Source organism: Canis lupus, chromosome 33 (assembly GCF_011100685.1).
Source record: "Canis lupus familiaris isolate Mischka breed German Shepherd chromosome 33, alternate assembly UU_Cfam_GSD_1.0, whole genome shotgun sequence".
Lineage (NCBI taxonomy): Eukaryota > Metazoa > Chordata > Mammalia > Carnivora > Canidae > Canis > Canis lupus.
The window spans coordinates 14780446-14804136 of NC_049254.1; the positions used below are offsets into that span (position 1 = coordinate 14780446).

The 23691-nt window shown below is 36.9% G+C and overlaps 1 protein-coding gene across 3 annotated transcripts in view; it reads right to left on the reverse strand.

Annotated features, from left to right (window-relative positions):
- MORC1 (MORC family CW-type zinc finger 1) overlaps positions 1–23691 on the reverse strand; it is a 182225-nt gene that overhangs the window by 146275 nt on the left and 12259 nt on the right. For all 3 annotated transcript variants that reach the window (XR_005383256.1, XR_005383257.1, XM_038582752.1), the window contains exons 5-8: positions 20094–20184; positions 19342–19450; positions 15073–15232; positions 12924–13029 (exon numbers count right to left, since the gene is read on the reverse strand). Coding sequence is in view for 1 of the 3 variants with exons in the window: in XM_038582752.1 (XP_038438680.1) it covers positions 12924–13029; positions 15073–15232; positions 19342–19450; positions 20094–20184 (466 nt within the window). In the remaining 2 variants the exon portion in view is untranslated. The remainder of the gene's footprint in view (positions 1–12923; positions 13030–15072; positions 15233–19341; positions 19451–20093; positions 20185–23691) is intronic.

A 23691-nucleotide genomic window follows, 5' to 3' on the forward strand; every position in this document is an offset into this window, starting at 1 on the left:
CCTTCAGTGACAATTCAGTGACAATTCCATGACATGCCTTTTTTACTAGAGTCTATGCTTTCTTGCATTTTCTCATAAAGCTGAATATGTAAAATACTTATAATCTTAAAAATACAAGTCACAAAAGCAACATGGCACAGGGAAATCACATGCATAATAGAACAGGTACAATGTTCACATGGTCTTAACCCCTAAAAGGGAATCAGGGAAAATGTTATAGAAGTGATCAAGTCTTCACAATTTGGAACCCAAAAGAAATTTCAAAGGTAACAGGAGCACTTCACAAAATTTCCCAAAATCCCCTCTTGCCCCTAATAAAGATCTCCAATGATCTTCAAGGATAGAGGAGAGTAGAAGCCACTACTAAGAGCGCCAGTACCATCCAATGAAAGTAGATACTTTCACACATCCTTAGAAAATTACCTAGACATTGGCATTCAATTCAGTTTACTTGAATTCACTTGTTGCTTGTTATATATCAGACACTGGGTTAGTTTCCAAAGTACTATAACAGTAGTGCCAAAAAGAAGTGTTGTAGGCAAAAGCAGAGTGGAGGCAACTAAAATGCATTTGGAACCTCCATGTGCCAGGTACTATGCCTATTCTATTTCTACAGCATTGATACTAAGTAGATGATGCTATATACACAGTCTCATTTTGTAGATGTAAACACTGAAGTTGAAGTTCAGAGACCATAGATAATTTATCACTAGAATGAAAGCTCTCCCAATAGAATTCAAGCCATTTTGGGGCAGAGATATTTGTGGTTTTTTCCCTAATATATCACCCAGCTCCTAAAACAGGGTCTGACAATAAATATCTACTGAATGAGTGAATGCAAAATGAATCCATCTACAGCAAGCTACTCAAGGGGAAGAACCAGGACTGGAAACCAGTTCTAAGCAACTATAGAGCCCATTCTTTCTATAATGTACCAGGTGCTTCCAGGGAGGACTGGCCTGAGGAACGGTGCTGCAATGTGACTTGGAGTGGGCATCAGAGGATCAACAGCCGCACCTCCCAGGACTCTCCTGCCTGTGAGCTTGAGGTTCTGGTTCTTTCAACTTAATGGACAGAACTGGATTCAAGGGTCTGGTGTCCACATTTTTAAATTTTGTTTGTACCTTACTAGACACAGGAAAAGTTAATATGGCAATAGACTGCAAATGCCCCTCCCCACAATCTTCAGTTTGGCTTCATGTCTCTGCTGACAGATCATGCCATTACATATAGGACTATTTAAAAAAAAAATCAAAGACATAGACAGAATCAAGTTGGGAACTATGAACACATACTTGTCTCTTGCCAACAAAGAATAGTAAGGAGCCCTGTGTGCCTAGAGAGGAGTGGGACAAGTAGTCAGATTACAGAGGACAATATCACATAGGATACAGCAGAGCATTATAAAGACCTTCACTTTCCCTCTGAGTGTAAAGAGAAGTCATAGGGAACTCTTGTCTAGAGAGTTTTTTAAAGACTGCTCTGGCTGCTAGAATCGCAAGGTTGGCATAATTTTCAAAGGATGAAAGGGTGGGAGCAAAGAGACCTGCGGCTTGGTGGAAGGCCCTCTAAAATAACCCCCGGGGAGACTTGACAGTGGGCTAGACAAGGATAGCAGTAGAGGAGATGCTAAATGACTAGGTCTAGATCTATTTGAAGGCAGGACCAATGTGAAATAAGCAAGTTAGAAGTCCCCCAAGAATCTGCAGGACAAGATTCCTGAGTATGAAGAATTTTTAAAAAGTCAAAACCCACAGATAGACACTTTGTGGAATTTCATTTAAAGTTAAGAGAACTCCTAAAAGCTATTTGGTGTGGGAGTGGGGGAAGGAATGAGTAATTTACAAAAATTCAGTAATGACATCTACATCAGACTTCTCATGAATTCAAGAAGTCAAATGAGCAATAGAGCTGATGGAAACTTTAATTTTTTTTAAAGTAGGCTCTACGCCCATTGTGGAGCCCAACTCTGGGCGTGAACTCACAACTCTGAGATCAAGACAGGTCTAAGACCAAGAGTCAAATGCTTAACCTACTGTGCCACCCAGGTGCTCCAAAACATTGATTTTTGAATCAATGTTTCTTTATTCATTTAAACAAATATTAATAAGGAAAGGAAAAATATAGACACTTTTAAGGATATAAGTTTCCAAAAAACTTACCTCCAATGTACTCTGAAATAATTATTTGAGGATATAACCCAGCAAATGAACTAATGAGTGAATAAAAAGATAAAGCATGAAAAATGGTGTGGTAAGCAAAGAAAAATAATATATCTTATTAATTTAGTCTAAATAACTATGCAGGGTATGATATAATATTCTTATAAATAAATTCAAACAGAATAATAATCAGAAAAGGTAGAACTGGTATGGAAGCATATTAATTAACTCTACACTATGATAAGAAAACTAAATTTAGATATGTTTATTTAAAATGTAAGGTAATCCACTGTGAAAAACAGAATGGAACAAATAATTTTCAAATACTGAAATAGAAAAAAAAAATGAAACTTCCTTCTTGGCAAAAAAAAAAAAAAAAAAAATCACAAATCAACCAATCTCACAAAGGGGGAGAAAAAAATTAGAACAAAATTAAACAAACAAACAAACCCAAGACCAAACCAATGACAACCAAAGAACCAAATTAAATATAAAACATAAAATGAGAGGGCAAAGTCCAGCCATAGCAGATGTCATAAACTAGATAAATTTCCTATTAAAAGATAGAAGCACCTAGACTGAGTCACAAATCTAGTTATATGCCATTTATGAGACAAATTGAAAATTAAACACACTGTTGAGAATAAAACAGTAGAAAAATATATGGTAAGAAAAGTTAACCAAAATCAAGCAAACATAGGTTAATGTCAGACAAAAATAGAAACAAAGTTATTAAAAAGTATTAACTGGATACAGAGGATATTTTATATTGATAAAGGTTCCTTAAGATGTGTATGTGCCATAGATCTAATGACTCAGAAACATATACAGCAAAAATTAGAATAAAAAACAATATAGGACAAAAACATAGGCGCTATAAGACTCACTGCTCTCAGAAATTGAGAGATTGAATAGGAAAAAGAAATAGAAGAGCTGAATAATTAAAAGCTTGATGTTACAGAACCTTTTTCAGAGATTCACAATTTTTCCAATGTTTAAAACATTAGGCCACAAGAAATCTCAACAAATTTCAAGGAGCAGATATAATGCAATCTACAGTCTCTGATCACCATATAATAAAATCAAAACAATAAAAGGATATTTGACACCACCCCCCAAAAATCTATGTACTTGTAGATTTTTAAAATACTTTTTAAAAGTAACTCTTGAGCTAAAGAGAAAATCAAAATGGAATTTATAAACTATTTACAAATAAGCAATAATGAGTAAATCTTAAAAAGCTGGGGGGGCCGCCTGGGGGGCGCAGTTTGTTGAACTTGGTTTTGGCTGGGGTTGTGATCTCAGAATGGTGGGATGAGCCCTGCATTGGGCTCCACACTCAGCAGGGATTCTGCTTCTCTCCCTCTAACCTTCCTTCCACTCGCATGCTCTCTCTGCCTATCTTTCAAATAAATAAATAAATAAATAAATCTTAAAAAAAAAAAAGGAAAGAAGCAATAATGATAGTTCTACTTTTGAAATCTGTAGAATAGAGCCATAATGCAGGAGGTGGGGCTAGGAGGATGCATAAAAGCCTCAGTTTAGTTTAGCAAATGAGGTTGAAAGTAAACAAATAAAAGATACACCTCAAGGAAGCAGAAAAAGTAAAATAAATCCAAAGAACATAGGAGAAAATAAGAAATATACAATATAAACCTAGTAGACTTAAAAAGAATCCAGAATTATTTTGTTTCTAAAGACATTTGAAACAACTAAATCTCTCTGGCCAAGAAAAAGAGATGGCCTAACATGCAATAAAAGTAGTAAAAGTGGATATAACTATAGGATTGGATAAAACAGAAATTTGATAAGAATATTTTATCAACAAATTTACAAATCTAAATAAATATTTTTATAAGAAATTATAAATGACAAATTTGACCCAAGAATTTTTTTAAAAGACTTATTTATCTATTCATGAGAGAGAAAGGCAGAGACATAGGCAGAGGGAGAAGCCAGCTCCTCACAGGGACCCCGATGTGGAGCTCAATCCCTGATCCCGGGATCACACCCTGAGCCGAAGGCAGATGTTCAACAGCTGAGCCACCCAGGAGTCCCTTGACCCAAGAATTTTTTTTTTTTAATTTTAATTTTTTTTTTTACATTTTTATTTATTTATGATAGTCACAGAGAGAGAGAGAGAGGCAGAGACACAGGCAGAGGGAGAAGCAGGCTCCATGTACCGGGAGCCTGACGTGGGATTCGATCCCGGATCTACAGGATCGCGCCCTGGGCCAAAGGCAGGCGCCAAACCGCTGCGCCACCCAGGGATCCCGACCCAAGAATTTTAAAATATGAATAGATTAACAGTTATAGAACAATTCAAAAGTAGTGAAAGTAAAAACAAAGACAGTGATAAGACCACAGATTTTTCAGAGAATATCTACTAAACCCACAGGCAAACAACAGGCTCATTTTATGTAAACTCTTCCAAATCAACAAAAGAGGTGAAAAACTTCTCAACTCACTCTACCATAATCTGTACACCAATACTAAATAAAGTAGGTATAATAAAGGCATAATTATAGCCCAGTCTCATGTGTAAGCATAAGGGAAAAAATATTACATAAAATACTAGTGAAATTAACACAGTGAATACTACTACATCATGAACCATTAGGGTTCATTTGAGGAATGGAAGGATGATAGTTCAATATCACAACTTTACTAGAATAATATACTATTTAAACAGTTTAAAAGAGAAACAATGAAATCACCTCAACAGATGTCAAAAAGCATTGACTTAACACCAATTTCCTGATATGAAAAATAAATAAAAGTCACTCAATAAGCTAGAAATAAAATGACTTCCTCAGTTTGACAAAAGGCATTGATTAAAAGGAATAATAACTAGAACAAATATCACACCTAATGGTCAAAGATAAAAGAATTCCATTAAGATAGAAACAAACCAAAAATCATGTCTGTTATTACCACTCGGAGTTAAATAATTAGTTAGAACAAGAAAATAGAATAATAGAAATGAAGACACAAAACTATCATTATTTGCAAATAAAGCTTATAGAGAAAATCCAACTGAAAACTATTAGAATAAAAGAATTTAGTAAATGGTGAGATATAAAATCAATAGTCAAAAGTCAATGGTTTAGGAATGCCTGAATGGCTCAGTCTATTAAGCACCCGATTCTTGATTTTGACTCAGGTCATGACCTCAAGATCATGGGGTCGAGTGGAGTCTGCTTTAGAGACCCTCTGCCTCTCCCCCAACTTATTCATTCTCTCTCTCCAATAAATAAAATCTGTTTTTTTTTAAAGTCAACGGTTTTCCTTTCTGCACATTAACAATAATTAGAAAAAGCAGTGGAGAAAAAATCCTTTTTGAATGCCAAGAAGTCATAATACCTATGAACTTAATAAAAAATGTACAAGACCTATATGAAGATATAATAATATCTAACAATTATTGAGTATGCACTCTGTGCCAGGTAATGATCTAAGCACTTTTAAGTTCATACATCGCCTAAGCTTCATAACAACCCTATAATACTACTATTACTACTACTACTATTGTTATTGCCATTTTCAGATAAGTAAATTGAGGCTCTGTAGTATTAACTACTTTCCCTAAATTAGCACAGCTTATAGAACTATAAATTGAACTCAGATAGCCTAACTACCAAAGCCTGATTTTTTACTATGATATATATAATGATGTAGAACTCCACTCAACTATATAAAAGACTGAAATAAGAACAAAAACATAACTGTCAGTTCTTTCCCAATTAATCCATAAAGTCAATGGACTACCAATCAAAATCCCAAGAGCATTTTTTGTAATAAAACTTGAAAAGCTGATTTTGAAATTCATATGGAAAAGAACATCTGCAAGAACAATCATAATATGTTTAAAAGGACAGTGAAGGAGTACTTGCCCTACCAAATATCAAAACACATTATAAAGGCTATAGCAATTAAAAAGTTTTAATGAATTAAGAGCAGAAAAAATATATGAAAAGAACTAGGCCATCCGGAAACAGATCCATATATGATGAGAATTTAGTTTATATCATTAATGCATTTCAAATAAATAGTAAAGGCTGAACTATTTTAAAAGTGCTATATCCATTAGAAAATATTAATCTGTCCTACCTCATGTACACGCCATGCTCAAAAAATAAATTCCACATAGATTAAAAAGCTACAGAAATAAACTACAAATACTAAAAGAAAATATATTTGGTTAAGGAACATCTGAGTTTAGTAACACAAAAGAAACTCATAAAGAAAAATAAAAATATTGACAGATTTGACCTTAAAATATCAAAAATTTCTATTAGACAAAGGACAATACTAATGATATTAAAAGTCACGTGGAGAGAGAGGGAAGAGAGTGTATGTGGCTATAAAAGGCAAGAAGAAGGATCCTTGTGCTGATGTGTTGGTGGATTTGCACCAGGCTGGGTAGATTTCATCATTGTCAATACCCTGGTTGTGATACTGTATTGTAAGTTTAGCAAAGTAACAGCAATGGGAAACCTGAGCAAAGGGTACACAGGCTTTTTCTACATTATTTAACTGCTTAAGAGTTGATAATTATCTAAATACAAATTTTAATTGAAAAAAGTCAAATGTCAGAGCAGCTAGGTGGCTCAGTTAAGCACACAATTCTCAGTGTTGGCCCAGGTCATGATCCTGGAGTCCTGGGATCAAGTCCTCCATTAGCTCCACACTCAGTGGAGAGTCTGCCTGAGATTCTCTTTCTTTCTCCCTCTGTGCCTCCCTGCTGCTTGCTTGCTTGTACTAGTGTTCTCTCTCTCTCGCTTTCTCAAAAATAAATAAATCTAAAAAAAAAAAAAAGACTAAGTGTCAGACTGGAGAAAATATTTTCCTCATATTTAACATCCAAAGTAATAATAGCTAGAACCAAATAAAAGTTCCTAAAAAAAAAATCAATAACACTACATAATAGAAATATACAAATAAAAGTGAAAGATACAAGCGAATTATGGAAGCAAAGTAAGCATCCACAAAACATTAAAATATAATTAATATTGCCAAAATCAGAAGAAAACAAAGCACAGAGAAATAATCTACCTGGCAAAATTTTTAAGGTTTGATTACATCGTATCTTAGTGAAAATGGGGCATTGACAAAACTCAGTTCATTGGTTAGGTGCACAGACAGTTTAAGCTTTTTGTACAGTAATTTAGTACTATCTATTTAAATTTAAAATTACTACCACTTAATCTGGCAATATTATTTCTGAGAATTGATAATAAAGAAATAGTTGTGCAAGTGCCCCAAAATAGAACCATAAAGATCACCATTGTTAAAATAGTGAAAAAGTGAAGTCAGTCTAAGGGCCCATGAGTTTTGAGGTACAATACATCAATGTAAAATAACTGAATATTACAAAAAAGTGTTATATACCAATGTATAGTAATTTATTGCTTCACATCCATTTTTAAAAAGTCATTTTAAAAAAGAGGAATACGATTATCCAATGAAAGAAACCAGGATTCCTTGGAGGAATGGTCAATTGTGTTACAGCAACAGAAGTATAATATGAGCCTGGAATATCTTATGATGCTGAAAATGTTCAAAAATGATGGTGATATGTCAAAAGAACACAAAAGCCAGCTTGAACAGGCTCCCAGTAGCCAATTCTAGGACAATTTTAACCACAAAATTAATACTGATAGTAACAGATTATTACCCTTAAAATTAAAAGGAATGCATGGGTCCCTGCTGTGCATAAAGAGAAAAAGAGGGAGAAGATGAATGATGAAGCAAATGTGATAGGATATCACCATCTGGGGAAGCTGAGGCAAAGATATATTGGAATTCTTTGTATTATCTTTGCAACCCTGTTGGAAAAGTTGAAATTATTTCAAAAGAAAGAGCTAAGGAGAAAAAAGGTATGAATTTAATATAAACTGAAAAATACTGAAAAATCTAGATGATATACTTAAAGATCCCAAGCTGCAAAATTATTTCTATAGTAGAAGAAAGACTGGAGGGGTTGGGGTAGAAAATGAGAAAGCACTGTTATACTGATTTATGTATTTATGCACATTTGAGTAGATTTGAATACACTCATATCTGTGTACTACTTAAGGCCCACTCCACCCTCTGCCCCAAAGACTACTGTCCCTGGAGCAGGGGCTGGGCCACCAAGAAGACCAAAGTGAAGAGTGAGATACAGGAGAGCGTAAAACTTACACTTGGATCCAGGATTTGGCGGCATACCTTCTATGAAATTTCAAGATCTCGATTATGAAATTATAATTCTATACTGGTATCCACATAAAGAATTCTATGTCCTGGGATGCTCGAGTGGCTCAGTGATTGAGCATCTGTCTCCAATTCAGGGTGTGATCCCAGGATCCAGGATCAAGCCCCAAATCAGGCTCATTGCAGGGAGCCTGCTTCTCCCTCTGCCTATGTCTCTGCCTATCTCTCTGTGTCTTTCATGAATAAATACATAGAATCTTTAAAAAAAAAAAAAAGAATTCTAAGTCCTATGAATTAAATTTAAAACATCTGAATTAGAGTCATTCCATACCTGCTGTCCACACAGACTCTCTGGGTAAGGAATACCGAAGGAGAATTATAGCTCTGTCGATTTTGCAGACGCCAACTTATACTAACCCCACGTGAGGCATCTTAAACCCTCCCATCTACCACCTGTCATCTCCATTTGCTCAGTCCTACTGTATTCAATCAATAGGGGACCTCTGCAAATTACTCTGATTTTAATCATCTGTGTGATTGTTACTAAAAGCTACTAACAGCCATCAGGGAGAAGGAAAGAACAAAGTAACTTGATTTTGTTTTGACTACTTCAAAGGGTGGGGGGGACTTGGGAGGGGGTAAAATTTGCAAAAATTTGAGATGTGGGACATGGTCCAGAGTTCCAAAAATTACAACATAAACTAACAAACATTGTCTAAGCTCTGAAGAAACATCTTGTTTCCCATCATTAGTTCAGTATTATTTTCATTAATATTCCATATTCTCACCCCTTCCCCTGCCACTTTGTTCCAAAGTCTTAACTTTCTTTTGATTCCTTCCAAAGTTATTTTTCATGTTGTCTTCTTCCCTTCCCTTCCCTTCCCTTTTAGGCACTTTGCCTAAATTTAACATGGCAGATTCTTTCCCTGCGGATACAGCCCACTTTCTGCATATCACCCTGAAACTATGTATGATTCCCTGGCACTCTCCACATGCCACATTCACAGATTCAAATTCTGATTTAATATATCACACGTTAAATACAGACTTCTGCTGATTCTGAAATTCTGAGATGACTTATCTATCTACATAATTTTTTTTAATTTAAGTGAAAACAGGTTGTCTTTACAGTGATGTTGCCAAAGCAAATGCTACTGCCTCTGTGCTTGAACATCACTCCTAATGAAATTTTCATGAGGTTACTGTCATCTTGAAACAAGGCCCCGCTGATGGTTGGATGATGGTTGTAGACCCTCATCCCAAAGCCTTAGCCCGAAGCAAAAAAAGGGTTTGGATTGCAATTCAAATATTCACAATAACTGTATGAAGATTCAGACACTTTGACTCAGTAGTTCCCTTCCAGGGAATTTGTCTTAAAAAAAAAATTCAAAAGAAGAGAAAAATCCATCTGCCAGAAAATGTTTATTTCAATATTACCTATAAATAATGTGAAACAGTGAGACCAATGCTACCATCCAAAAATATAGAAATCGTTATGTAAGTTAGAATGAATCAATTTAATGGACTATTATAAAACCACTTAGTAAGAAATCATTATGAAATGAGACTTACCAAGACTACATAATAACAAAGTTCAGAAACAAATTGTAAATGAAAAAAGGAAAATGAGGAATCACACTTAAAAAACATTAGAATCGAATAACAAAAATTAATAATCAGGGCAGCCTGGGTGGCTCAGAGGTTTAGCACTGCTTCAGCCCAGGTCGTGATCCTGGAGATCCAGGATCGAGTCCCACGTTGGGCTCCCTGCATGGAGCCTGCTTCTCCCTCTGCCTGGGTCTCTGCCTCTCTCTCTCTCTGTGTGTCTCTCATGAATGAATAAATAAAATCTTTGAAAATAAAATAAAAACTACAGGAAACAAAATATTTTTTAAAAAATTCATAATCAATTATGATATATAAATTATTTTCTTTAAAATTTTTTAAAATATTGTTTCACTTTTGACTTTATAGTAAACCAAACAGGTAGGAAAAAAAACACAGAAAAAAAGCTGGAAAGCTTGAATTTTCCTATTTCTATGTAGAAAATTAAATTATTTTCAGAATCAGCAGGACCACACCATCTAACACCAAAGGTGGAAATTGCCTAGTTGCAAGGTTTGAAACTTGTTTTGAACAGATGAAGAATCATGCCCAATGACTTTAAGGGGACACAATAACCACAAGAAAAAGAAGGGGCAAAGGAGTTATTACATTGTAAACTACTTGTTCTCGAAACCAAGATAATATAACTGTACTTGATTAGAAGTTCAAAAATCAGAAGTCATAAATGGAAGAAGAATCAGAAAAAGATCCATCTTCGACTAGAGTATTCTTTCAGCTGCAAGAGTCAACGTTTTTCTAGTCCCTTCATGAAGAGGAATTGGGTGTTAATGTCAGAGCTCACTGACTTTTCAAAGGGGAAAACTATACATCATTCCCCCACAGAAGGTGATACTGCTGTCCCTCCTTGACACTATTGTGAGACTCCTCAGAAGCCGTGAAATGTATAGATGGCACCGTTGGCAGAGAAATGATGTCTCCTCTTTACGACAATGCATCCTCATAAAAATCCCCCACCCTGCCTTTAAAAGGGTTTTCTTATGATTAAACTACAAACAAATGTTGCTGAAAGACCAAACAAACAAAAAAGAAATCCAATGTGGTCAACATTCCAAAATTAAATTATACATATCCTGGGTCTGATCCATTTTCTTCATTTTGTGATTAAAGCTTAAATGGCTTAAGAAGCTTCTGACTCGATTAAACAATCTAGAAACAGTAAGAACTTTTTCCCAAAGAAATTAGCTGTCAAATTATTTCTCTAATAATGTATGTGTTTCCTGATGCTGGTGCTGAAATGCCAAGGCACTCTGACAGATAACTGTTTGAAAACTTGGGCTCTAAGCTTTTAAATAGCATGAGATGTTGGGTTTGGATACAGCTGTTAGGCAGAAAGGCTGGGCCAACAGGGGAGGGGGAGGTGGTGACAGAGGTGCCAGTAACAGTTCTGCGCCTCCTTTCTGATATCGGCGTGTTAATGCTGCCAAAAGGGTCCCCAGCATTTGTACAACAGTAATGAGACTGGATTTTTTTTTCTTTTGGAAAAAAAAAATACCTTCATTTCTGTGTAAATTAAGAATTACTGTTATAACAATGAAATGAAGAAAAATGTAAATTAGAAAAAAGTAGGAAAGATCATCTGAAAGTACGTTATCAAACGTTACATTTTCAAACTGGGGATGGGACCTTCAAATTTCACCTCAAAGACAAAAGTAAAAGAGGTTCTTTGTCAAGTTTATGTAGTTACTCAGGTCTCAATATCTTAATCTAAAACTGTGTGGTCCAATGTGGTAGCTACTTGACCACATGTGTCCAAACTGCTGCATGCTATGTAAAACACACACTAGGTTCCAAGGATTTAGTAGATAAAAAAGAGTATAAAATGTCTCATTAATATTTTACATATTAAAATTACACTTTACACCAGATTAAATAAAATATTATTAAAATTAATTTGACCTTTTCCTAATGGGGCTACTAGAAAATTTAGACTTCATATATGGTTCATATTTGTGGCTCTCATTATATTTCCATTGGACAATACCAGTATTTAATTAAAATGAATCAGATTGGGAGTAACTGGGTGGCTCAGTCAGTTAAGTGTCTGCCTTCAGCTCAGGTCATGTTCTCAGCGTCCTGGGATGGAGCCCCACATCGGGCCCCTCCACCTGCTCATGCTTTCATGCTCAATCTCTCTCAAATAAATAAAATTTATTTTTATAAGATTTTTAGATCAAATAAGATTGAATTTAACTCCTTCCAATCCCTTCCAGCTCCAGAGTTCTCACACTAAGAGACCATGGGCTCAGGCTGGTAAGTTTCAAATACAAAGTTATTTTAGAGAAATTTAAGTTTAGACATTGTTTCATTATTTCTCCACACTTTTTACTCATGTTCTCCCATTCCTTATTCTGTCTCCTTATTCTCCCATTCCTATGGATCCCTAATAGCCAAGAAAAATGAATGTGTCATTTTTTTTTTTACTTGTAAACTGCAAGTATGAAGTTCATAGGGTCATTCTGAACTGTCAGTTGATCATATTTCTTTTTGCTTCGTACCATACTGATGCTCATTTTTAATGATATGCCATGAATAATGAACTCTGAAGGGTTTTTTTCAGTTTTAATATTCATAGAATAGGAGTTTCAGAATTAGAGAAGCTTACAAGCATTATTCCAGTGGTTCCCAAGTGTGCTGCTACCTCTGAATCACCTGGGGAACATGTGAAAAATACTGATTCCTTGTCCTGATAACTGGAGCTCAGCAGAGTCTGGGATAAGACAAGATCCTATACTTCTTAAGAAGCTCTCCAGGTCATCCAGAGGGTCAGCCAGGTCTGGGAATCAGTGGTCTAGCCCCACTATTTCCTCTATAACTGAGATAAAATGAATTGCCCTAGTGCTAAGGCCAAGGGGCCTCAGACCTAGAGCCAGGATGCAGAGCTCCAAAGCCAGCTTGCTGCCATTATGGAGAGACATCCTGTCAAACACAGACACTACTCACTCCTCAAGGGCTCCAGCCACCAGTATATCTTCCTTGTCCGTCTTAACATCCAACTCTGGTTCTCCGCTAAGCAAGAGCTTCAAGTTATAAATAACCAGCAAAGTACCTAGCAGAGAAAAAAGGACATTTGACTTGTTGATACTTCACACTAAGTGTTAGTCATGGTGCTATTATCTCATCTACGGAATTAAGCCTACTCTAGACCAAATTTCCTTGCGTACTTCAGTAAATAATATGCTTGGATAAGTTCCAAGATATAAGTCTTACAGCAAATTCCATTCTCTGCCAAAGAGTGTTGAGTTTTTCTACATTATACTGCTTATTCCAATTCTATTCATTATAAGTCTCTCAATGTGGATTCTTAAACTTTGGCACTTTTTTCATAATTTGCATTATGAAAATTGTTAGGAGTCTGAGCTAAATTTGCATTATAGGTAAAGCTCTCGTCGGTGGAACTGAAATCAATGCACATAAGAACAAAGATGAATTTTTAAAATTTGTACAAATATGAAGAATTGCTTTAGCCCCTATTGTGGGTGTTGGCAAACTTTTTCTGTAAAAGGCCAGATAATAAACATTTCAGGCTTTGCAGGCCAAACGGTCTCTGTCACAACTAACTAATCACAACTCAACTCCAACATTGTAGCACGAAAGCTGCCACAGTGCATATAAATGAATGTGTGAGACTGTAGTCCACTAAAACTCTATCTACAGAAACAAGTATGGCTGGATTCGATCCTGCAGGCAGCAGTTTGCTGACTCCTGCCCCAAAGCATAGTTAACAGAATAATACAAATTCTTTACAAAATTGATTATGATACCAGCAGGATTGTCAGAGAAATTAAAAGAACAACCAACTATACTTCTCTTGGTAGTACTAAAACACAAGAGAGAACAGCACAGGACAGTGATTAAGAATGCCTGTGTCTAAATCCTGAATCAACCACTGATTTAGCAGTGCAATGACTGCAGATAAAGTTCTTAACCTCTTTGAACCTAATTTCTCTAATTTACAGTATATCTCATAAATTATTTTGAGAATTAAATGAGTTAATTTTTATAAAGCACTTAGAAAAATATTCAAAAAATAGTATACCCTTCATTAGTATTTACATGAATATTTTACAATTAAAAGTCAACTAACAAATTACATTAGTTTTCCTTAAAGTATACCACGTATAGGGACACCTGGATGGCTCAGTCATTTGAGCACCTGACTTTTAATTTCAGCTCAAGTCATGATCTTAGGGTTGTGAGATCGAGCCCCAGATTGGGCTCTGTGCTGATTTGCTGCCTGCTTAAGATTCTCTCTTCCTCTCCCTCTGCCCCTCCCCCACTGCTTGTACAAACACTCTCAAAATTTAAAAAAAATGAAATTAATATTTACTGAACTGCTACTAGATTTAGTCTAACACAAAAGGGAAAGGATGACAAAAATATCATTGTTAAACAAAATGCCACAAATTAGAGAAGAAATTTTGAAGGTAATACAAGCCAAGTCAGAAACAAATTTCTCAAAATTTGACTATAAACATTCCATAAATCAAAGAGTTGCAAAAAGGAAATGCACAGTTTTCTCTAGAGTAAGATTCTTCTTGTTCTAGATATGAAAGGTAGAAGTCTGGAGAAAAACTGACACTGAAAAATGTTAGTAGACTCAGTGCCTTCTACATGTTGAGTAGAAAGCTGGTACAGGCTGAAAGAATATAGAAATACAGAATATACAGAAAGATCTGTTAATTTGGAAAATGTCCACAAAGCTTTTGCTAACTCTCTGCCTCAGACAACTGGATTCACTGGCTTATACAATGCTAACTCTCTTATACACATGGGATCAACTCCTAACTTTGCTATGTAGTGCAGGGACTATGGATTCCCTATGGTCACAGACTATGTCATTGTCTTCGCATCTAGTCTGCACCAAGCTCATGCAAGTACAAATCATTCACCCAGTGTCAGGGACTTAGAGCTATTCATATTTGGATTCACTTAAGACAGAATTCATACGGATAAAATGAATGACTGCCCCCATGTGAGATCCTGCATGGTATTATAAATAGAAAAAATATAAAAGCATATGTAAAGTATCTTTTGAAAGACATTGAAGACAAATACTTTCAACAAAACTTCAGAGTTTTGATGATCTTACCACATTTCCCATAGATCACATCAAACTGCTGCATCAGTTCAGCTTCATTTCTAAATGGAGAGTACTTAAAAATTATAGACAATTCTATTGAGAAGTTTTGAGGATCATCTGTGACAGATTCTCTGGTTCTTGTTAACCATGAAGGTATTGGAACCACAACCTATATAAAAAAGAAAACACATCAGTTTACTATGAAATACACAAATAAATACCATCATCCTTTTGTCTGATCCTAATTCAGTCCATTCTTCATCTAGCCAAAATTACAAAACACAAAGTTAAGAGTTTAAGTTTATTCTTATTTACTTTAGTTTTATAAGAAAGAGACACATAACAATTATGTATACTTAGAGTTTTATTCAGAAATGCTCCATTGGGGATCCCTGGGTGGCGCAGCGGTTTGGCGCCTGCCTTTGGCCCAGGGCGCGATCCTGGAGACCCGGGATCGAGTCCCACATCAGGCTCCCGGTGCATGGAGCCTGCTTCTCCCTCTGCCTATGTCTCTGCCTCTCTCTCTCTCTGACTATCATAAATAAAAATTAAAAATAAATAAATAAATAAATAAAAGAAATGCTCCATTGTATGATGTGGGGACAGATGGAACCTACTTCAGCTCCTATTGAAATATGGGAAGGATGGTAGAGGAGTGCTAGGTGGTACCAGCACTCTAGAAGTTGAACAGTCCATGAAAGCATATCCAGGAAAATCAATCTGAGGCCAATGTTGGAAGAGAAAACCAGCCAGTTTACAATTCAGAATAAAAGGCTCAGAGACTGATGGCATGAGTTAACTCAGGAGGTGGGATCAAGGGAGAAGAGAACTGGAAGTAGCATCCGGAGCCCATCTGGCACTAGTGCCCCTATCTTCACAGAGACTGGATGCTTATTTTCTAGAAAGAATGGAACAAAGCCTTTCTAGATTAGAGGATATGTCAGGCACAGTTATTAGGGGGACATTACTGAGATCAGAGGGATGAAAAGCGTACACACTGGATGCCGAGAACCCAGATCTCATCTCTCATTTGGGTCCCAGAAAGCTCTTAGCCAAGCCTTCAGGCAGAAGACTGTAGGAGTCTTCCCTGAGATATCAGACTAGCCCCAAAGGAAAGACATAAAATTACCTTGAGGGTTTCCCAATAATACAGCACAGCTAGAGCTCACTACTGTGATGCTCACAGCTGCCAAGCCTCCAACCCCAATCCTACTCTCGCAGAGCTTTCAATCCAAATTTTATTGGAATACTCCTTAAAGTAGTCAGGATTGATAGCCATCTGAGAAAAGCCTCTAATATGATAAATATAGACCAAATAAACAGGCACAAGCAAAGCAAATCATTTGAAACAAAAACCATAGGAGGAAGATGAAAATTTCAGGGGAAAAGAAAAGTCAATCATTGTTAATATCTTTAGAGTGCTAAAAGGAAATATTGTATCCATGAAACAGAACTATATGTCTTTAAAAAAGAATATTGAGAGAATTTAAAAACACTTCTTGGAAATGAAAAATAGGACTATAGAAAAAAAATACATGAAAAGGTTGGAAGATAGATGTTAGAAAATCTCCCAGAGAACAAAACAAAAATATAAAGAACAGAAAATAGAAGGGAAAAGATAAGAGAATTAAAAAACTAGTTCCAGATGTCCAAGCGCTAAGAACAGAAGTTGCAAATATGAAAGGAAGAAAATTATTAAAGATTACAGAAAAACATCTCCTAATTGAAGGACAGGTATTTCCAGATTGAAGGTGTCCAATATGCAACCAGCACAATAGATGTGAATAGAGCTACCCAGAAGCAAAATACTTAAATCAGAACTTTGGAGACAAAGATGACTCTACTGACTTTTTTTTTTTTTTAAGATTTTATTTATTTATTCATGAAAGAGAGAGAGAGGCAGAGACACAGGCAGAGGGAGAAGCAGGCTCCATGCAGGGAGCCCGACGTGGGACTCGATCCCGGGTCTCCAGGATCGCATCCTGGGCTGAAGGCGGCACTAAACTGGTGAGCCACCAGGGCTGCCCTCTCTGACTTTAAAAAAATAGAAGCAGGGGGCGGGGGGAGAATATGTCACACACAGGACTCAGAAATTAAAATGGCTTTAGACTTCTCAATGACAATGCTAGAAATAAGAAAATGATGAAGCAATGGCTTCAAATTCCTGAGGGAAAATTCACTCCAACCTACAAATAACACCAACCCAAACTATCACTGAGTGCTCAGGTAGGTTAAAAATATTTTCAAGCACATGAAGTCTCAAAATACTTGACCTCTCATGCACCTTTACTAAGAAAGCTAACAGAGGATTGTTAACAAGGGCAGATCCTGGGAGGACAGTGGAACACTAGCCATGGAAAGCAAGAGCGAGAAGCAACACAGGAGAAGACTCCAGAGCAGAGTCTTCAGGAAGATGGGGCTCAGCCAAGCACAGCTGGAGACTGGGGTTAACATAGTGACAAAGACAGAAAACCCAACCAATATTTAGTGACAGTGGTAGGTACATAGAACACCAACCATACAACTAATAATTCCAAGGAAAAGAAAACATTGTGCAGAAAAAGGGAAAACCAGTTTATGACATGATAAAGTTGTGAATAGTGTTTATACAGACTTATAAATACTGAACATTAGCAGAAATAAAATGATAATGCAGATATGTTGAGGGTGGAGAACAGGAAAAGTGTGTATGTGTGATATGAACAGAGGAAATAATATATATAAATCCCTTTATAATGAGCAGTTATCATATAATACATCAAATCAAGAAGCAGTAATACCAGTATGTTATATAGAGACACACGGAAAAATACTGAAAAATAATCAGCTAAAATTGTTGAAAGAGACTGCCTGAGTAGAAGTGGAAATAGGAAGGGGTTGCCGGTTTCAGTTTAAAAAAAAAAAAAAGGGGGAATGGCCCATTTTAGGAATGCTATAACCTCAGCTCTGGCCCAATTTTCCATGCCTTTACATACATAAATGGCAACATAAATACTTAAAGCATTGCTTTTCCTTATAGCAGTCTCCCATTCAGCTACTCCCTATTGCCTACAGATTGTTCCTTACCAGGCCCCCCTCCATTGCTGCCAGTGCGCATGCTGCACCCCTGCGGAACAACTTCACATCTCCACTGTCCTTCCAAATCCTATACTCCTGTCCAAGTGTGAGAGTTGCTGCACGCCACTTCTCTCCACATACCAGCCTTTCCACTGCGAAGGGAACTCTCTCCATAAAACCCTCATTGACCAATCAAGGCTCTCTAATCCCTCCATTTATCCCATTGCTTTTGACAATTCTGTAACAGCAGAAGTGCATACTCACTGGACAGAATTGTTTATAAACATCCTCATTTTGTTATGAATCCAATTCACATGCATTTGCCTATATTTTGTGACTACTTTGATGGTCAGATGATCTTTCACTGGTTTTCTCCCTGCCACAGGATCTAACCATGCTGGGTAGTTTGTTTACCTGCATTCGCTGTATTGAATTACACGGACATTCTGAATAGTAAAACTCAGATACTGCTAATTAATAAAGTACAGCTAGGTCATCAAATGGAGTTGAAATTATGGTCACTGGAGTTACAATTTTTACTCTATTTTGCACTCAGTTTCTTTAGATTTTGTATTCCTACCCTTTTAATCCAATATTTATTTTCATTATTTTTTTAATTTTTAAATTTTATCTAAATTAAATTAAATAATATATAATGTATTACTGGTTTCAGGGGGAGAAGTCAATAATTCATCAATCTTATATAACACCCAGTGGTTGTTATATCACGTGCCCTCCTTAATGCCCATCGCCCAGTTACCCCATCCTTCCACCCTCCTCCCTTCCAGCAACCCTCGGTTTGTTGCTTATGATTAAGAGTCTCTTATAGTTTGTTTCCCTCTCTGATTTCATCTTTATTTTTTTCCAATATTTATTCTTAAAATGATAATCCATTTATGGCACAAATGGCAGAAGTATTTTGCAGGCTCCTTCCAAAAAGCTCACTGTGCCAAAGGGAGCCTCTTATTCTGGGAGATTTGGGCACATGGATAATGAAAACATTCTGAAAACTGCTTACGAGTTAAAACCCACTCAAGAATGGTCAACAGGACAGGCCTCTAATGAACCCAAAGCGTCCAGCCACCCTCTCTCCATTTCCCAAATACATTTCTAAATTTCTCGATCATAATCAGAAAAGAACTGTTGTAGATTCACCTCCTGAGATGATAAATGAAAACAAGACCGTTACCATGGAAACCAAAGGAAAATCTCAACTCTTACCTCACTAAGACCTTCTGTTTCACAGAATGTCTGAGAAAAAAACACACAGGTCATCGTTTCTTCCTTCTTTGTGAAAAGAATAAAGTCCTTCCCGATCCTCATGGATCCACTATATTAAAAATTGAGAACATGCTGGTTTACATCTCAAATACTATAAAGAAATAGGTGGATTCATCACTGTGATGAATTGTTCTTTGATAGAAGTAACTCCACTGTTTTGCTGACCCATCACCGAAAGGGTATAAATCGTTTCTTTTTCCCCTCAAAGTAGAGCAGATGGATTTGAACCAATCCAGCTCTCCACTCTTGCTTGAGACAAGACTGCCAAAAATAAGGTGCTATCCAGAAATCAAGAAAAGAACAATCATCTGTCTGCAGCAGGTGACACATAGGTGATAATATACCCTTGTCCTCACCTTACACTGAGGCAGACTAATAAAATAAGCTGTGAACACATATTACACCTACACTAACATATGCTCTGAGAAAAAAGAGAACACAGAGACTCAAGGAAGCTCGGAAGTACAGGGCTTCTGCTTCAATACCTGGAAGACGATTCATCACCTATTTGAGAATTAAACTTACAAATGTTACAAAGATCCAAGCCAGTTATAGGTATGGAAATCCCAAAACAAGTAGGACTTTGAAGTTTATATTATTAACCTTTACAAATCTAGATCATTCTGGGTAAGTTTGTGTCTAAGTAAATACTGTTCCCAATAATACATGCCTTAAAGGAAAAAAATTCTCACCTTTTGAGACCATTACCATATTGCCCAATAAACTTCAAGGTTGATGAACGTTTCTTGGATGTTCCAAAGTAAATGATATCTGAAGCCTCCTCTATAATTCACAAAGACATTTAGGTGGTTAGAAATTGTGATTGACACTGGCCATAGGTCCAGCTGTCAGGATATCACAGCATATCTTAGGACATTAGGACAAATCCATACCTCTTGGGTTAGCCCAGTGACAAGGATCCTTGTTGGACTCCATGACCTCTGACCAAGATCTTAACTGTAATACATTGAAGGAGGTCAGACAGATCTAGCCACATGACCTTAGGCAAACAGAGTGAAACTCTGAGTCTTAATTTCCTCATCTCTAAAAGGGAACCACTAATACCTACATTACAGAGTTGATGATAAAAACAAACCTATTAAATAAGATCATCTGTTTGTGAAACCCTGAACACAATACATGCCACTTGCTAAGTACCAATAAATCAAAAATGTTATAATCATTTGTACCACTAGTTATTTTCCATGAATTTGGCCCTTATCCAGCTCCATGTAAGACTGAGCAGGGTAGAATGACTTCTGGCCTGACACTCCCTGGGGAAGAAGAGCCACTTGTTTCAGACTCTTCGAGTCATCCTCCAGATCTCTCCAGGGCATTCTGGAATTCTAGAGAAGAATCGTCTAAACTTCAAAATATACATACCTCCAGGAACAAGAATGCTTCTAGGGAAACAGGGAAAGGTAGAAATGGCTCTCCCAGGGGGCCTACCTGAATACACACTCTAGAAGTGTCTCAAAGACCTGTGTCAATCTGTGTGCAGACATGCTATGGTTCAGCGGCACCTGGCATGTGGTGTGTAAAGGCTACCAGACACTCTGCTTGTCTGAAGCCAACTAGACGTTCTATCACATGTTCTTATAAGGGGTTGGGCATTAAGTGAGGGTATCCATGATAACAACATTAGCTACCATTTATTGTTTAGTATATATGCTAGGAACTATATCATATCCTTTACATGCACCACCTATTTAATATTTATAACAAACTTACATAATAGATATTATTATGATGATCTGCATGTTATGAAGAAACTTAAGTTCAAAGAGTATATGTAGGCTGCCCAAGGTGAAACAGCCGATGAATGCCACCATAAGGATAACAATCCAAGGCTGCCAGAGACCATATTCTGTGGTTTTCAAGCACACTTCACAGACTCCCATATATGGTGTTCAGAGTTCTGGGCACAGGTATAGAACACTGACATGACCTCTGCCCACAACTTTATGTCACAGTAGGAGAAACAGATTAAAAGAAACAAACAAGATCACTTCTGAGAGTATTAAGTGAAGAAATAAAACCAGGGTGCTGTGCTAGAGAATTAATAGGAGTGGGCCCTCAGACAGAATGATCAGGAAAGGCCTCTTTCATAAGGTCACATCTGAGATGAGCTTTAAATGAATGGCTAGCAGGCATGGCTGGTGTGCTATAAGCCAAGGGAGAGAATGACATGAGAAATGGTCAAAGAGGTGGACAAAGATTTCTTGCCAAATAAGGCTAGAAACTACAAGCATTACTGGGGAGTATAAATTGTATCCCAAAGTAATGAAAAACCACTACTGCTTTTAAGCAAGGGAAGGATATAATGTGATTTATATTAAAAGAAAACAAAGGGACGCCTGGGTGGCTCAGTGGTTTGGGGCCTGCCTTCGGTCCAGGGTGCGATCCTGGAGACCCAAGATCGAGTCCCACATCAGGCTCCCTGCATGGAGCCTGCTTCTCTCTCTCTGCTCTCTCTGCCTGTGTCTCTGCCTCTCTCTCCGTATCTCTCATTAATAAATAAATAAAATCTTTAAAAAAAAATAAAAAAGAAAACAAATACTCTTGGGATCACTGTGTAAGGAATGGACCATGATGGGGCAAGACTAGAAGCCAAGAGTGTGGAAATTCCTATCATTACTCTGGGTCAAGGTTGATTTAACTTCGTTTGGGCCACAGATAAGATTCTATTTTCAGTCATCAGATAAACTCTTCCTTCTAACTCATTGCTTAACTTCCAATGAATATGGGGGGTTTTTTGAAGATTTTATTTATTTGAGAGAGAGAGAGCGTGCACATGTTGCGCACAAGTTGGGGGAGGGGTAGAGGGAGAGGGAGAAGCAGGGAGCCCGATGCTGCTCAATCCCAGAACTCCTGGGATCCTGACCTGAGCCGAAAGCAGGCGTTTAACCGACTGAGCCACCCAGGCACCCTGATTTCCAATCAATGTTAACACAGAATCGCTCTCTCAACACTAGTGTGCTTTTAAAAATAGTACTGTACATGTCCACTGAAGTGCGAGCTCTTTCTGAGGATCTGAATATTAGCCACTTTTCTGTGTTTTGATCATTTTGCTCATGGCCATATATAAAAGGAGTTGCTTCTTTCTGTTTTCTTTTTTAAGGAAGTGACTTAAACTATATCACATATTCTGTTGTTTAAGAATTCAGGAAAACGAACTTAAGGGTCAGCCTAGAAGTGAAAAACAAAACTTTTTTCATCATGATTTTCTCACAAACTCTGTTCTTTCTCTTAAACACTAAGAACCAACGGTACTTTGAATCAAAATCACCTGGAAGAATCAAAATTATCCAAATTCAGAATGAGAACTGAGTAACATATCTGAGAATTTTCTAAACTTCCTAATAATCTTTGACTATTCATACCCAGGGAGTACTTCAGAGACTGGCTGGAAGAGAACTGCTTTACTTTGTATTCTTTGCTTTCAGCAGCACTGATGAGCGTCCTATCCGCTGGAGTAGAACAGACCAGAACTGCTCCATATTATTTGAATTACTTCACGATTTTTTGAACTTAGTGGTCTTGTGGGACAGCAACAAGAGTTAAACAAGAATTCAGGGATAAGCTATCCCAAATGACTCAAAGCCTTAATCAGAGGAAATAACATTTAATTTCACAGTAAACTGGTATCGTGTACCTACTATGTGTTGAGTTTTGGTTAGCCTTGAAGATAAATACAACAACAAAAAAATCATGCAAGGGGATCCCCAGGTGGCTCGGCAGTTTAGCGCCTGCCTTCGGCCCAGGGCGTGATCCTGGGTACCTGGGATCGAGTCCCACATCAGGCTCCCTGCATGGAGCCTGCTTCTCCCTCTGCCTGTGTCTCTGCCTCCCTCTGTGTTCTCTCATGAATAAATAAATAAAATCTTTTTAAAAAATCATGCAATGAATTGTAGATGTATTCATTATGGTGAGAATAGTTGAAGCTACTAAACTTTTGAACACGCAGAGAAAAAAGAAACCGCTGAAAACTAGAAGAGATAACCTCTTCCTCAAGGTTAAGCAGAAAATTAAAAATAGCCTAAAGGCACTGGAAACTGCCCCAGGCCTCTTGCAAACAATATCTGAAGGGTGGGCTCAAACAATCTCAAAATCCATCCAGTTACCCTTCCTTTTCCATTCATTCCCAGATGCTTTTTCTTGCAAGTAATCATACCTTCTCCTTTTCATTTTTCTTGCAATATTTATCTACATTCACTTTTTGTCTTGGTTTGGATGATTACAATGAATTTACTCTGTCAGCTGGAATATTTAAATCTAAAAAGTTCAACA